Genomic DNA, 16,717 nt, shown 5'->3' with positions numbered 1-16,717 from the left:
ATGTGGCTTATTATCTCCCATAAACAATAGCTTCCAGCCTTTCAGGAACTATCTGTCCTTGAGCAAGGGGTTTGCAGATCAGAGGCATTTTTGTTTCGTGGATCTCTTAGGCATAGTAATTAAAACCTAGAATGTAACTTTGGCTCTCACAATAGCCCATATCGAACATCATGTTTCTTTCTCTAGAAACTAGGTCAACATTGTTTATGGGTGCTTGGAAAGTTTGGGGTTTGTTTTGTTTTATTTACTTAGCTGAGGATTTAAAACCTGTTTTAAGATAACCCAGTGATTGCTTTGGTACAGGGCTGTCTCCTGTGGATGAGAATTCCTGGACAGAAGCTGTATCTGTGAGAACCTCAATAACTGTAGAATGTTGCAAGTCCAGAGACTAATTGTAATTCATCTTGGGCTATTTTTAGCCCACCACATAGCCATTCCTGGCTCTCCTCTATGTTAGAACCTAACCTCCCAATTATAGATAAAACCTTTGGGAGTCTATTAACAATGCTTTAATTTCCCACCAGCCAAAAGGTTGTGAGTCATCAAACCGCATCCCAGGCTTACAGCAGAGATTTCTCCACGGTGCCGTAACCACCCACTCAAGCGTTACACCAATGCATTTGAAAAGCACCTTGATTTATGACTTCCTTTGTTCTATTACTATAAAAACTTCATGCAACTGCTTCCAAGTCAATGCACGGAATGTGGTGTAACCTAAATCTGTTTCTGGGCCATGGTCACTCGTATTTGGCTCCAGAATAAAACTCTTTCTTATCCCCTTTGAGTTGAGATTTGTGTTTTTTGTGTCCACACCTCTGAGCCAAACTGCTGTCCTTTCCGGATCATCTGTGCCCACCTACAACAGATCATCACAGCTGGGCTTGCTGACTCGTGACTGCCTTCCCCGGAGGAGGGTCTTGGGACCCTAATTCAAATAGCCATCCCTTCTTCAAAAGCTCTTGTACGTAATTCTGCCCTCAGTGCACTTGGCTTCGGAGAGAGTTAGATTTCATAAATGAGGAAGGACTGGGGAGGAGGCTCCATCTACGTGGTCATGGAGGAGTCATCATCCACCCTACGTGCAGCAAACCTTCCTCCTCGTGTGGCTTCTTTGAGGCCAGCCATCCTCCTGCCCATTACCCCTCACCCACTGCCCTGTCTGTAAGCCCAATAAGCTCCCCAGCCTCCCAGAATGAACTCCATTGGAACCACACCTTGCTTTGTGGTTGGGACTTCGGGAAGAGGGGTAAATGTTATTTATGTCTTCCTCTGTAAAGGGATTTGAGCAGCAGATGTCACCAAACAAAAACTATTTTGGTCATTGTCACAGTTTCTAATTGTCTATCCCCACAAGTTTTCTGTTTTTACCGTGACTTGGACTTTGGAGCAATGACTTCCCTGGTGCTGGTGACAAGGCCAAGTACTCCCTCTGGTTCCTTGGTGGCCTTCCATCTAGAAGAAAATGAAACCAGCAACAGAGCTGAAGCCACTGTTCCCATTCGCTTCCCCATAGCTCCTGACCCTAAAGCCAATACTTAACAAGTGAGCTTCAGGCAGAGAAAAAGATTCCTATAGACAAGAGTGGCCGAAGGATAAGGAACTGGATTCCGGAGCAATGCAGACCAACTAGAAGCTCCAGGAATCCTGTTGTACCCAGAGTCCCCCAAAGACCACCAAGAGACCCATCCAAATGCAAAGGCAAAGAGTCTTTTTATTGACGAGTTTAAACCCATCCATCTGACACAGCAGCTGAGCAGGAGAGACCCTGAGTAGAAATCAAGCAGGGTTTTGTAATGGTTAGGGTAGGAGATGTGGGGAGAATTCCAATTCTGTATAGTCACAAGCTCAGGATTGGTGCTTACTTCAGGTTAGAGATGCTTGGTTTGAACTGATTGGAGAGTTGCAGCTGCAAGGAAATTGCCATATCCTCTAGCAGGTTATGTCATCACAGACCCATTTTCTCAATTAGACATCCCATTTCTTATCTGTAGGAAACTTGCTCCCTCTAACAGCTACGTGTAGCTGGAGAGTTTCTCCCCGGGTCCCGCCAAGCCCCCGCAGTTCCGCAGCCCACTTATAAAATAAACACACAGACGCTTATATTATTTAAACAGTTTGACCTAATGGCTCAGGCTTCTAGCTATCTAGTTCTTATATCTTAAATTAACCCATATCTATTAGTCTATAAGTTGCCACGTGGCTTGTGGCTTACAGTACTTTACATCTCGCTTTTTATGGCGGTGGCTGGCGGCGTCTCAGCCTTCCACTTCCCAGAATTCTCTTTTCTCCTTGTCCTGCCTATACTTCCTGCCTGGTTACTGGCCAATCAACACTTTATTTATCAATCAATCATCCACAGCAGCTATGGTATATAATCTATCATATCCTTTAGGTTATGGCAGGAAATGCCTGGAACTCGTTTTTTTTAATGTGGCTCTTAATTGTGTGGGTTTAGGGGCAGCACATCCTCTGGTGGGTTTCCCAGGGCCTGCTGCCCCGGGTCTGACCCTTCTCTAAGATGGCTGCAACCCTGTCATCCTCTCAACCCCAACCATGCTTTCCATGGCTCTCCTTAGTTGCCACCTTCAATGGAGACAGACATCTCAGTCACAGTCCACAAAGTGGTAACCACGCCTATTACATTAACAAGTGACAATCAAGGAACTGTATGACTACCAAGTGAAAAACAAACAAGGAGCCATTAGGTAACATAGAAAGAAGCAGCTGCTATGTGAGACCAAAGCAGACACACTATACCGTGCAAGTTAGTAGGAGACCAAAACAGGAACAATACACCTTTGCAGCTGAGACAGTTAGGAGTTAATTTCCTATTTGCGCTGGGCAGGTTAAGGTTTCTGTTTGTAGTTGAGTAAGTTCCTGTTTGTCCTGCTGAAAGTCCTTGCAAGTTAAGGTTTCTATTTGTAATTAAGAATAAATTCCAGCCGGGCCGTCGTGGCGCACACTTTTAATCCCAGCAGTTGGGAGGAGGAGGCAAATGCAGGTGAATCTCTCTGAGTCCGAGGCCAGCCTGGTCTACAAAGCCAGTTCCAGGACAGCCAGGGCTACACAGAGGGACCCTGTCTCCAAAAACAAAAGAAAAAAAGTTCTTGTTTCTTAGATCTGATGTAAACTGTAAAACGAGTTTTTCAGCCTACACTAAATCTGCAACCCCACTCACATGATGCGCATCCTGACCCTTGTTCCTTCCCTTTCCCTGTATTTTCCTAACAATGTGTAACAGCCAGCTCTCTTGCCCCTGTGAATACCTTCTCTCTCCTATAAAAAGGACCTCAAGAGTCTGGCAGGAGCTGCTCTCTCAAATCCTGACTTAGGGTGGGACAGCCAGCTGGCCAGTCCTGGGTGCACCCCAAAATACTGCTTGCTTTAATCGGACATTTGTGGAGGTGGTCTTTCCTCCTCACGATTCTCGGGTCTAACAGCTACTCAAACTATGAACAGTATCTCCTGACCGTGAGCTTGTGGCCAATTGTCTTAATGCATAGATATTATCTACATATAAAAATTATTTTTTAAAGTTCCAGTGAACACACTGTTATTAAGTGGTGCAGTGTTATTCATTAGGCAGCACTGTTTACTGTGCAAGAGAAGCCATGAGGTACAACAAAACCCACTGTAAGAGTTTATTAAGGGAAGGGAATAGGAAAGATGTGCAGACCTATGGAACGACTGTGCAGGAAGAGGGAGGAGGAATAAGTGGAACCGCTTTTATAGGTCCCCTCCCCCTCACATGTGCACATGGGCTTATGTAGCTACGCCAATCTATGTGCATGCACATAGATTATGTGATCACGCTGTGCGCAAATTACATGATCATGCAGCAAATGGATTACGTAGGACACCAGGCGCTGGGATGACTAAGAATCTTGCCAGCACACTCACGGTCATGTAGGTGGGGGAGTGGCTAGGAATTCTAATACACACCCCATCCTACACCCACTGAAATACATACTTTTATTCATGTGAGAGCTTCTGCTTGTCAGTAAAGGTACTGGGTATAGAAATAGAACTTTCTAGAAAGTAGTTGTAAAAAGTGTATGTGGAAGGAGATACTGACTCTCAAAAGTCATCCTTTGACCTCCACCACCTATACATGTGTGTAACTCTTCACCCTCATAAATAAATCCAATAAAAAAAGAATTTAACCCTGTTCCAGGGCCTGGAGAGATGACTCAGTAGTTAAGACGGGCTTGACTACTGCCTTTGCAGAGGACCCAAGTTTGGTTCCAAGCACTCACAATGGGCAGCTCACAACTGCCTGTAACTCTAGCACATACCCCCACACAGGCAAACTTACACACATAATTCTTAAAAATAGATTAAAAGTCATATACCATATGAGTTTACTTCCCCGGTGGATTGCTTGGCCATGTCATGAAGCTACAGATCCAAGAAAGAATGCTGTAACACTGCCACCAGCCGACATGCCCCTTTAAAAACCCCACACCAACTCCCAAAGGCAGAGTCCTTCAGACCTGTGTGGAAGATTTTCACGGAGCTACACAGTTTGGTGCATCACTTTCCTTTTATCCTCATTTCCACTCAACGATGGTGATTTTGTTGTGGTGGTTGTTAGAAAGTGTGTTTTCTTTCTACATGGTCACTCACTGGGGCAGCTGTTTTTAGAACGTGATTGTGTTACCTTCAGAGAGTTGATTGTGGAGGCTTGGACATCTCACTCAAGCTTACCCCTTCCAAGAACTGAATTAGGGAGGTCAGGTTCTCTGAGCAATTAATGTAGGCAAATCCTGGGAGTTCCTGGTGGCCATAGGCAGACATGTGCATAGGCAATGGGGCCACCGTACACTAAGGAATGAGGCTGGGCGGTGCAATCTCAGCACAAGCCTGCAGTCTTCCTTCATTCTGGGAGCAGGTTTAGTTTCCCTTTAATCACTCCCTCTGTCCTAGAATAGCTCAGAAGAGGTTTTGTTATTTGCAATCAGAACACTATTATACTCACCTATTGCATTCCTTAGCTATTGATTCTTTGTGGACTTCACATCCTACATCATGATCCCACTCATCTCCCGGTCTCCTTGCTTCCACCCTCTGCCCTTGCACCCTCCCCTCCTCCATAAGCACTTCTAACGAGCGAGGTGGTCTAGTTCACAAATTTGCATCAAACAAGAAGGTGTAATCCTAAAGCTAGGTAGCATAATGAAGGCCATTATGACAGTGGCAAGAAATACCAGTAGTGGTTTGAATGAGAATGGCCTCCATGGACTCTTTGAGTGTCTGCTTCTTATTTAGTGGACTGTTTCAGAAGGATTAGGAGGTGTTGCCTTGTAGAAGGTGATGTCACTGGATTTGAGGTTTCTAAAGCCGAAGCCAGGCCGTCTCCCTCTCTCCACCTTCTACCTTTGGATCAGGATGTAAACTCTCACCTGCTGCTCCAGTGCCACGCCTGCCTGCATGCTGCCACACTCCCCACCATGATGGCCATGGACTCACCTCTGAAACTGTAAGCAAGCCCCTATTAAATGCCCCCTTTTATAAGTAGCCTTGATCACGTGTCTCTTAGCAGCAATAAAACAGTAACCTTACATCAGAAGGAGTAGGTCTGTTTGCTCTTTGCTGCTGTAATTTTCTCTTTGCTGCTGTAATTTGCAACAAAAACCTAGCATCTTAAAGTCCTATGGGTCAGAAGTCAAAGGCAGGTGTCTGTGGACTAAAGAGTCCCCAGGATTTCAATTCTTGCTGAGGTTTCTCTGCCTTTTCCAGCATGTGGATCTCTCTGCACATTCTCTGGCTTCTTGATGTTGCTGCATTCCTCGGTTCATGGCCCCCTTCCTCCAAGTGCAAAACCCTTCCCAGCAGGCCACGTCCTTGTCACACTCCATCATTCTGGTGTCTTTTGTCTAACTCCCCTGCTTTTAAAAACCCTGTTATTAACTGGATCTGGGATAATCCAGGCTGACCTCTTTTAATTTGAGATCAGGTAGTGAGCAACCTTAATTCTATCCACAGCATTCGTTTCTGCTTTGTCATGGCACACTCACAGGTTCCGGCAGTTAGCACGGAGACACCCGGACACCTGTATGCCACTCTTTGTTTACCACAGTGTTGTGATACATTAGACTTCGTCCTTCACCCACCGAAGTATGGAGATCATCTGAAGGTGTTTTCTAAGTCCCACGGTAACTCTGCTCCCCCATCTGTTATGATATCGCCAATGTTATGATGTTGTATGTGGAAGGTTCCCCGAGGTTATACTGCGCGTGCAGGGGGCCATGTTGGGCAGATGCAACGAGATGCAGGCCATGTGGAGAGATACACACTCCAGACGCTGCATCCACATGGAGAGTTTATTATAATAGAGAGATGAAGAGGCAGAAAGACAGAGTGAGGGAGACAGACAGAGAGACAGAGAGAGAAAGAGAACGACAGAGAGAGAGAGAGAGAGAGAGAGAGAGAGAAGGGCGAGGGGATTGGAGAGGTGTACACCTCATAGGAGGAAAGCGGAAGGGGGAGAAGGAAGGGGTGGAGTTTTCCCTTAAGAACAGGCTTCTATGTCAGATCACAAGGTGGCCCCAAGGGGCAGGTCAGAATATTAACACAGAAGTCAGCAGAAAAACCAAGAAATGAAACAGTCATCTGGGCACTTAGCACAGAGACAGAAAACAGTTTCCATAGCAACAGGCCTGGGGCTGGGGCAGCAGCTGAGGCCCCGTTTCACAGTCGAGGAGTGACTGGCAATCTACATCAAGAGACATACTGCGCATGACATTCCCATGGCACTAGCCTGAAAAGTTTATTAGAAATAGTTTTGAAGGGTTGTTGCAGAAATACAGTTACATTAAGCTAAGCACGGAGGGGGGTGGTGCACACCTATAAGCACAGCATTCAGGTGGCTGATGCAGGAAGATCATGAGTTCAAGGCCAGCCTGAGCTTCAAAGCAAGATGTTGTTTCAAAAACGTGTGTGTGTGTGTGTGTGTGTGTGGGTAGTTCCCCCCACCTCATCTGTTACAGCACAGAATTTCATTTACCAAGGTAATTACACAGGGAGCCTTGCTTCCTGGTAGTGCTAGAATTTATCGTAACTTGATGGTTGTCATTCTCTTTCACATAACACTCACAAACGTTCATCTTCATCTAGCCAAAAGGAATTGAATGAGAATCTCTTAAATACAACTTCTAAAAGTTGTGAAAGTGAACGTTTAGAAATATGAAAGCACTTATTATAAATATTCACATATATTTACTTCTCTAGAGCAGTCTGAGCATGAACGTTTTCCTTCTTTAGGAAGTCTCAGAGAAGAGGCTGTTACAAGTTTTGATTTCTGCAATTTTTAAATTGTGTAAGATACATAAAATTCATTTTCAGTTTCTGGGGGGGTTTTTTGGTGGTGGTTTTGTGTTACTTTGTTTGAGACAGTACTTCTCTGTGTATCTCTGGCTGTCCTGGAACTCACTCTGTAGACCAGGCTGGCCTTGAACTCACAGAGATCCCCCTGCCTCTGCCTCCTGAGTGCTGGGATTAAAGGCGTGTGTCACCACCACCCGGCAATTTTCAATTTTGTAAAAAAAAAAAAATTTAATCTCCATGTTCTTTAAATGTTAATTGTAGGTCCTACATACAAAAAAGCAAAACTGCCATTTTAGGAATAAATATTGTAATTTCATAGAAAGAAAACCAAGGTGTTCTTTCTCAAATCTTTCCATCATGAAACCACAGTGACTCAGATGAGACTCAAGAACTCATTCCAGGACTCCAGCTCTACAAGTATTAACATGCCACAGACACCAGTGAACAATCCGCCTGAGCTTTGAACTTGAAAACCAAAGGCTGCTACGAAATGATGTGACCCAGCTTGGCTGTTACCAAAACAAAGCATGGGAGTGTCATCAAGCAGAAAAAGGACCAAGAATAGCATGACACAGCAGGTATGTTTCATACACTAACCCTTACAGACGGACACTTAATTCTTTGTAGATCCGGAATGCAAACAGCTGACTGAGCTGACAACAGACACAGTCTATATATGGACTTCCGGATGCTATTACTAAATCCAAAGTCAGCATGCAGATATCTGTACTACACTACACTCGTCAACTCTTAAGCAGTAGGATGCCTCGCGAGGGTCTACCCATGTGTCCTCATCCATCCTTCACGTTTCTCTACGTGGGCTCTCTTCACAATTCATTTTCATCCATTTCTGTAGGAGAAGTCCTGTGGGTGAAGTAGGATGAGTACCCGGAATCCTCAGGTACAGGACTCTGTGCTGGCCAGTTGTTTTCTTGCAAGAGTGGTCTTGGAGACAAGATAAACTGAGTCTCAAAAGATTCCACCGACTCTCCATCTTCCTTCTCCAACAGGAACTGATACTCTCCAAACCTGAGCATGCACTTGTAAGGCAGGTCCATTTTATTGAGGTAGCCGAGCTCCTGATTGTCCACCATCAAACTGGTCTTCTTACTCATGTTTTTAATCTCAAACGAGAGAACCGAGCTGTTGAACTGTTTAAATGGCTGTAAAGCAAACTGAACTCGGGAAACCTGTTTGTCCTGAAAAGTATACCGGCAGACGTTGGAATTCCGTCCGAACTTCACCACTTCAATAGAAGGAAATTTCTCTTTGTTGCAAAACCTTATTGACTTAAATATTCCACTCTGCAGCTGCCCGGGATGATAAACAGTCATCTGGAGACACGTCACGGTCTCTTCTGTGTCAGCATCTTCAAAGGAGGACATGACGTCCCCTGGCCTGCAACAGTCAAAGCGTCAGGTTAGTTCAGCCCACACTAAGTTAGTTCTGCCCTCCCTAAGAGTGTGCTCAAAGCGTGGTAGGGGATTCTAAACGAAGAAAACAACACACAGGTGACTCCTATACTAACCCTCCTTTCCCAATTTGTTTCATTTCTGCTTTGACCACTTTCATAATGACGATGACTACTAACAGTGCCATGATTCAGGGGGAGCAGAGGGAAGCCTCAATTCCTTTTTCGTTAAGTAATGGCACGCCTAGAAGAAATATGACGGGTGGACTTTAAGAATAAAGTCAGGTGTGTCGTGGTGGCACACCCTTGTAATTCCTGAGACGTTAAGGCAGAAAGATCACGAGTTCAAGCCCAGCCTGGGCTACCTAATTTTTGAGGCTGTCTCAAAAACGATTGGTTTGTGTTTTAATGTCCTCCAACAATCTATACACAAAGAAAACCTACAGTCTATTAATTCTACGTGATTACTACAAATTGTGAAACCTTTTTTAAATAAAAAACTTAAAGATTATAAACGGGGCTGGAGAGATGCAGCAGCTGCTAAGGGCACTGGTTGCTCTTCCAAAGGAGCCTGGTGAGACACCCAGCACCTATATGGTGGCTCACAACCTCCTGCTACTTCAGTTCCAGGGAATCCAATACCCTCTTCTGGCCTCCTCAGGCACTGCATGTACCTGGTGCACATATGTACATATAAGCAAAACACCCATATACACAAAAAATAAGGTAAAAAAAATTTTCATTAAAATTATAAATAGTTGCGATATTATCACCTTATATAATTAAATTAAATCAATTTATAGTAAATTAAATCTTAAATTTCTAATAGTTTAATGATTAAAAAGTAAATACTTCACATGATTCCTATATTCTATCATTTAGACATTACATTTTTGGCATGAGGCTGCCTCAATACCACAGCCTTCACTGGTACTGGAGTTCTTTGTGTCCATGTTTTTTTGTAAATGTCTTGAAAAGCAGTCATCAATCACAGCAGTTCCATCTAGCTACTGTTGGAATCCTTGGAGCCCAAGGCCTGAGGTGCCCCACCTAGACCTCACTGTACACGGGTCTACTACAGTGCCGGTGGGATGGGGTGTTATTTACAGGATATTTACAACAGGAAAGGAAAATTCATTTCTTAAAATTTTCTGAAGCTATTTTGATACAGAACTACCATTAAAAAAAACCCTAACAGTTTTAAAACTACATACACATGTGACTTAAAAGTTCAAAGAATAAAAAGCACTTAGAAACAAGGCTCTCACTCAATCTCAATCTTTTAGTTTCTGTTCTACAGCCAACCACTAAAAAGTTGCCTTTAACTTTACAAACAGGCTCTCACACAAGCATAATTATGTGAGCATGTACATATGTGTGCGCTCTCTCTCTCTCTCTCTCTCTCTCACACACACACACACACACACACACACAAATGCGTGCAAGCACGTTTTTCCACAGAGAATGATTTCTCTCCTACAAATAGAAACCATTATGTTTAATTCTGGAGTTTGGTCGCGCCATGCATATGGGTGACTTTTTGCCACAGCCACACCACTCTTTCCACCAAATGAACTGAGGGCACCGCTACCAACAGCTGCTGAGGGGTCACCGTGGCCTCTGAATGACTCTCGCTTGTCTGTGTGGTTGGGTTTTTTATCTACTTATGCTGATTTAGGGCTTTTGAAGCAGTAGTCTTCAATGAGGTTTTTTAAATTTATTTATTTATATTTTGTGTGCATTGGTGTTTTGCCTGCATATGTCTGTGTGAGGGTGTCAGAGTCCCTAGAACTAGAGTTACAGACAGTTGTGAGCTGCCATTGGGTACTCGGAATTAAACCTGGGTCCTCTGAAAGAGCAGCCAGTGATCTTAACCCCTGAGCCATCTCTCCAGCCCCATCGATGAGACTTTATAATTAAGTGAAATTTATAGTTGCCCCGATTTTGTTTATAACAAAGCAAAAATCGGTTAGTACCAAACTACTATCTTAGATGTTGGAATCAAAACTATGCTTGTTTGAAAACTATTTTCACTACCCTTTTATCTTTGCCTTTTCCTGTGTTGTTTTTCTTAAGTGGATCTGTGGTGGTTTGAAAGAGAATGGCCCCATAGACTCATATATTTCAATATTTAGTCCACAGTTGGTAGAATTGTTCAGGACTGATTAGGAGGTGTGCCTTGTTAGAGGAGGCATAGAGACGGTGGCCTTTGAGGTTTCAAAAATTCACACCATTCCCAGTTAATTCTCCCTGCCTGGCGTTTGTGTTTCCATGTGAGTTCTCAGCTACTGTTGCTGTACCATGCCTGCTTCCCAGCTGCCATGGTCCTCACGATGAAGGTCATGGACTCTAGCCCTCTGATACTGTAATCCCCAAATAAACTCTTTCTTCTAAAAGAAAGCCTTGGTCATGGTCCTGTATCACAGCAACAGAAACATCGTAACTAAGACAGGGTCTCAGTACACAGCCCCTCCCAATCTTCCCATCATACCCAGTGCCGTCTACTTTTAAGGCATCATTTTTCTCTGTTTTACAAAGTCATGCTGCTACAATCAAGCTTTGCTCATTTACTCCATAGATGACAGCTGAGCAGTATGTCTTTTGTTAACTTAGAAATTAATCTTTAATCTTAATGTCATATTCTTATCTCTTAGACATTGTTGCAGCATTCTCAACTTCGTAGCAAGGTAAGAGATCCTGTGTAGGTTAAAAAAGGAAAGCAGTGAGAGGACTCCTCAAAATCTTGGGCCAAGGATGTAAAAATGATTGAAACTGAAGCCAGCAAGAAGTGGCTAACATGCAATCAATGGGTGGAACTGATCAAACTGCTTCACGATAGCATTTCAAAATACTTCATGATAATGAAGTCTCATTATTTAAGAAGCAGACAACATGAATGAGAATAATTACACTGAGTTATGCAGTGATGTAATAATGTATGCATTGATAAAAAGAATTCACTGCTGTGACTCTCGGGTGACATCCACTTTCCACCTGTATTCCCTGTTTGCTTAAAAGTTTTCTACAGTAAAACTGCATTACACCCGCAAGTCAAAAACACCAAAGAAAACAATGGACTTGGAAGCTGCCAGGGTTGATAAAGCACTTGCCTTGCCAGTGTGAGGAGTGTGCCTAGATCTCCAGGACTCACATAAAAAACTGAGGAGCATGTCACACCTACTTGTAATCCCTGTGTTGGTAAGAGAGGGGGCAGTGACAGGCAGGTGCCTGCAGCTCCCTGGCCAGCTAGGATTGCCTATTTCGCAAAGTGTAGGCCAGTGAGAGGCCTTGTCTCAAAGAAGGTAGTAGATGACTGACGACTAACACTGACTGTAGCCTCTGGCCTCTGCATGCATGCACATACCTGTGCGCACAACACATCTTACACACACACACACACACACACACACACACACACGTGTGCACGCAGGGTTTTCTGATAAGAAGCAAAGACCTTGAGAAAAAAGAAAAGCAGAAACCATCTCCATTTTTGTCCAGGGAGTGCTTCAACTCCAGCCCATCCCTGGGCTTTCACAGTCACAAAAGAACTATGTTAAAAAAACGGTCTTTTCACCAGGCAGTGGTGGTGCACGCCTTTAATCCCAGCACTCGGGAGGCAGAGCCAGGCGGATCTCTGTGAGTTCCAGGCCAGCCTGGTCTACAGAGCAAGGTCCAGGACAGGCTCCAAAAGTTACACAGAGAAACCCTGTCTCGAAAAACAAACAAAAACAAAACAAAAACCGGTGTTTTCCCAAATACAATGTTTTTGATGACAGCTAAATATTGTTTTGGATGCTTTGTATAACCCGTGAGTTTGCAGTTCTGTCTTTTGAGTGCATCCATTTGCCAAAAGTGTCTGCTGCAAACAGGCTCTCAGACCTGGGACTCTCACTGTAAGGGGAAAGCTGGCACCTGGGGCCCATGGTAGTCCTGGTGTGAATTCATTCTTAGGGTTTGATGGACCTCTGAGTCCACAACTGTGAATCCTTCCAGCACACACAGAGGTCAAGTGTTTGCTGCATCTCACTCTCTGCTGTTCCCCAGCGGGCCCTTTGGAGAAGGCTCCCCTGCTTTAGACTGATAATGACATCAACACAAATAGAAACACGCATCACGCCGCATGGAAACTATGCAGAAGCTTACTTCCTAGCAGATCTCCCTCCCCCGCCAACCCCCACCCCGTGCCCCCGAGTCAAAGTTTCTCTGTGTAGCCCTGGCTGTCCTGGAACTCGCTTTGTAGAACAGGCTGTCTTCGAACTCAGAGGTACCCCTGCTTCTGCCGCCCGAGTGCCGGGATTAAAGGTGTGTGCCACCACCAAGATGTTTTAAAAGCCACCACCGTGTAGTCTCACCTTCCTTCATGCCCCTGCCACAACATCACAGCCCCCTAAAGAAGTAGTTCAGGCTGAGTGCCAGAGAGAAGGACCAAAGACGGACACATAAGGCATGTGTCATATGAGCAAGAAATCCATTCTTGCACTCGGGAGGCAGAGCCAGGTGGATCTCTGTGAGTTCGAGGCCAGCCTGGGCTACCAAGTGAGTTCAAGGAAAAGGCGCAAAGCTACACAGAGAAACCCTGTCTCGAAAAACCAAAAAAAAAAAAAAAAAAAGAAATCCATTCTTCTTCCCTGAGATTCTCGAGGCTGTTACTGCACCCTAAGGTAGCCTAAGAGGACAGATGCATTCACCTGTCTCAGGAAGATGAAATGATGACAAGCTGACAGTTAAAGGCTTCTTCTGCTTATGATATGCCTTTCACAGGCTAGGGACGGGATGCTGTGTCCTGCACCTGGACCATCTTGGCTTATCTTCAAAATAGTCCTATGAATCGCCCTTTACAGGTGAGGGAGATGGAGTTTCATGCAATTTAAAGAATGGGCGCAGGTATAAAACAAGGAGTCAAAGCCGGGATCCAAACTCCAGCGCACTGTCTCTTATCATGCCACAAACTGCCTCCCTGCTGGGGCTAACCGTTGTACTTCACAAACTGTAGAAGTTAAGAGAAGGGGGGCTCAGAAGCGTGTGTGCTGAGACCAGCGGGATACCAACCTAGACACCACTATCCAGGAGGGAAGCGCTGCTGCTGGCTCTGCCTCATAAGAGGATGTGGTCCAAAACATCGCTTTCCACAAATGTCAATCATCTTTGAGCCTGCATGTGAGGATATGAGCACAGGCCTGCCGTTCACTGGCAGCTGTGCAGCTGTGGTAGGGGCGTCACAAAGGCCAACGAACAAACTAATCTATTTGTTAGTTTCCAGGGGCACAAGGTCCCTCTACAAGGTGGCTTGAATCCTTAGCAGTTCAGTATTCAGTAGAAAGACAGACATGAACAATTAAAATAACAAATTTAAGAGGAGGAGGAGGCGGCTCAAAAATGCTTTTGAACTCTGCTAGTTTTAAATTATCAAATAGCATAGAAGGTCAACAGGGTGTACAGTGGTAGCAGCATTTGTCTCAGGAAAGGGAAACCAAAGGCCAGGGGGCAGGAGAGAGACTTTTCACCTCACACCCTGCACCTTTGGAATTTGACACCACGTACACTAAGACCTAATCAAACATTTAGCAGTTTTTTTCTTTACAAAAACCACAGGTCATCAGCTTTTTGTGGAATGAAATAGAATTATCGATAGTAAAGTATCATCAGTAATGTGTGCATTACCCTGTATATTACTGTTATCTGTCATCACAAAGCTGTAAAACACTAACGTCCTGCCAACGGTCATATGTTAACAAAGAAACTGTTACACAGTAAGGAGATAAGTGGAATGAAAAACAAGTTCCTTCTAACAGTAAGGAGATAAGTGGAATGAAAAACAAGTTCTGATAACAGGCATGAGCCAAAGGCACCACCCGCACCCCAGACTCAGTGCTAACCTTTCTCATGCTGGATCCCAAGAGGCACACACTCACCTGAGAGCCTTCCAGTGGCCACAGCTCCCTAGATCTGGAGCCTTGTCTCTTCTCCTGAGAAAAAGAGCGATATGAGTAGATGTGTTAGGTACAAAGCCGCTTCAACATCCCAACTACACACACACACACAGGCCAAGCAAGCTGCTGCTCTCTGACCCCTATGTCTTGAGAAACCAGTGAAGGACTGCCAGGCTCTGCTTTCGCTGAAGGCTGATTGGTTTCCAATGCCACCGATGAGAAGATGCAGAGCAATGTTTTTACTAAAATGAACCAGGTGCACCAACAGTTTAACAGGAAGTTTGCACGGCTCCCCCGGGAGGGTGGTCACGCGTGCCATTGAGATTCCTCACGTGTTGAGAATTTGTTTTGTTTGAAACAACGCTGGCTGTAAACAGACGTTCCTCTGAATGGTGAGCTAAGGAAGGGTACCCTCTAAAACGTTTACCATCACTGCCCTCTGCTCCGGTTTAGTCTCTGGGAGAGAATATGATTGCAAGAAGGACGTTTCTATTTTTAACAAAAGCTTTTCTCCCTGACAAACACCAGAAACTGAGATAGTAGAAGAAGGGGGAAGAGAAACTTGGAAGAAACAAAAGGCAAAACGATCCTCTTGCCCAATTCCCTCAGTTGCCGTGGCCCCCTGCTTAGAAGACGTCTGTCCGCGAATTCTCCCCCAAAGCTGACCTGCTCTGCAGAGTCAGCAGCAATCTTGTAAGTTCCCAGTCTTGCAGAGGGAGTGAGGGGGAGCAAGCACCAGGAGTGGAGAGCGGAAGGGCAAGCTCAGCGCTTTCCAGTGACCCGGATCCTCGGTCTCCTTCTGCTCACCCGCCAGTTCTAATCCCCACCCACCCACCTCCGTGGCTGCGGACCCCCTGCGGAGCCTCCCCCAGTACCCGGAAGTTCTTTCTGACCCGAAAGCCTCGGAAAGTCCCGGACCACGACGACGAAGGGCTTTCCTGTGACCCGGCTGCAGCCGGGAAGTGGGTCTGGACGAAGCTGGTGCACCCGGGACCGGCTCTCCGGGGAGCCTCGAGTAGGCGGGAAAGTCTCCCTAGTTCAATGACAGCGCAAGGTGGCGGGGAACCCGGACGGCGGCTCGAGAGCTAGAAAGAACAAAGGACATTCTTTTTTTTCTGGTTTCCGACTAGATGAAAAGTTTACAAAGAACAGGAAAAAACAAAGACACACCCCCCGAGCGCTCCCAGTATCGTTCGATTCCTCCCTTTATAAAGATCACATATTTTATAAAGCTGGGATCGAGCTGTCTATAATTTTTCAAACTTTTCCTTATTATATAGTGCACGTCTGCCTGTAAACCAAACCGTGGAGGGGCCGTAGATGACGACAACACCCTGAAAACTTTTGGACAAAGCTGCCCTCTTGGAGGAGATTTAAAAAAAGAAAGCAAGAGATCTCACCCTCACCCCCAGACTGCTAACCAACAGATACCTGAGGACATGAGGGTCCCTGAGCCTTGAAGAGCCTCTGGTGAAAGTGGCAGGACGCGGACTCGTGGGGGGACCGTCCCTGCCACGGCCGGGCGAGCTCGCCGCACCCGCCGGTGGCCGATCCTCCCGCGCCGCGGAGCCTCCCACGCGCGCACCCTGAGCGGGTGACCTCGGCAAAGCCCTCGGCGGGCAGGAAGCCGGCAGAGGCAGCCAGGAGGCCACCGGCGTCCTCCCGGCCCTTTCCACAGGAAGCCCTGCCCCCTGACGCCTTTCTAAGGTCTCCTGACCGGGTTTGAGGAGCAAGGCACCCCAGGCGACCGCACCTTCTCCAACAAGAGGCTGCCCTAGACGACACGTGACCCGGGAGCTAGGCTTTGCAGAAGGGAACTGGGTCCCTTCCAGGTTGAGGGTGACCGAGGGGTGGTGGTGGAGGACCCGCGGGGAGTAAGGATGTGTGCCTGCTCTCCGGCCTCAGGGGGCCGTGGTTACGCTCTGAGGATGCTGAACCCGAGGCGAGGGGAGTGGGTAAGAGTCCAGCCATAGCAAACAGGACTGACACCTGTCTCGGGATGTTGCCACCCCCGCACGCAAGCAGTCCAGAAGCTTCCTCACCTGTCATT

The 16,717-nt window shown here is 45.9% G+C and overlaps 1 protein-coding gene across 1 annotated transcript; it reads right to left on the bottom strand.

The window, feature by feature from the left end:
• Nucleotides 1-6,739: 6,739 nt before the first annotated feature.
• On the bottom strand, nt 6,740-15,748 carry Tifa (TRAF interacting protein with forkhead associated domain). The gene is made up of 3 exons (XM_059265006.1): nt 15,561-15,748; nt 14,650-14,703; nt 6,740-8,724 (listed from the first exon to the last, which is right to left on the bottom strand). Exon 3 carries the CDS (start codon nt 8,709-8,711, stop codon nt 8,154-8,156), a length of 558 nt encoding a protein of 185 aa, XP_059120989.1. The 5' UTR covers nt 8,712-8,724; nt 14,650-14,703; nt 15,561-15,748; the 3' UTR covers nt 6,740-8,153.
• Between the last annotated feature and the right edge of the window lie 969 nt (nt 15,749-16,717).

Source organism: Peromyscus eremicus, chromosome 6 (assembly GCF_949786415.1).
Source record: "Peromyscus eremicus chromosome 6, PerEre_H2_v1, whole genome shotgun sequence".
Classification (NCBI taxonomy): Eukaryota; Metazoa; Chordata; class Mammalia; order Rodentia; family Cricetidae; genus Peromyscus; species Peromyscus eremicus.
The sequence above is the reverse complement of the archived record's forward strand: the minus strand, read 5'-3'. Positions and strand labels throughout refer to the sequence as shown.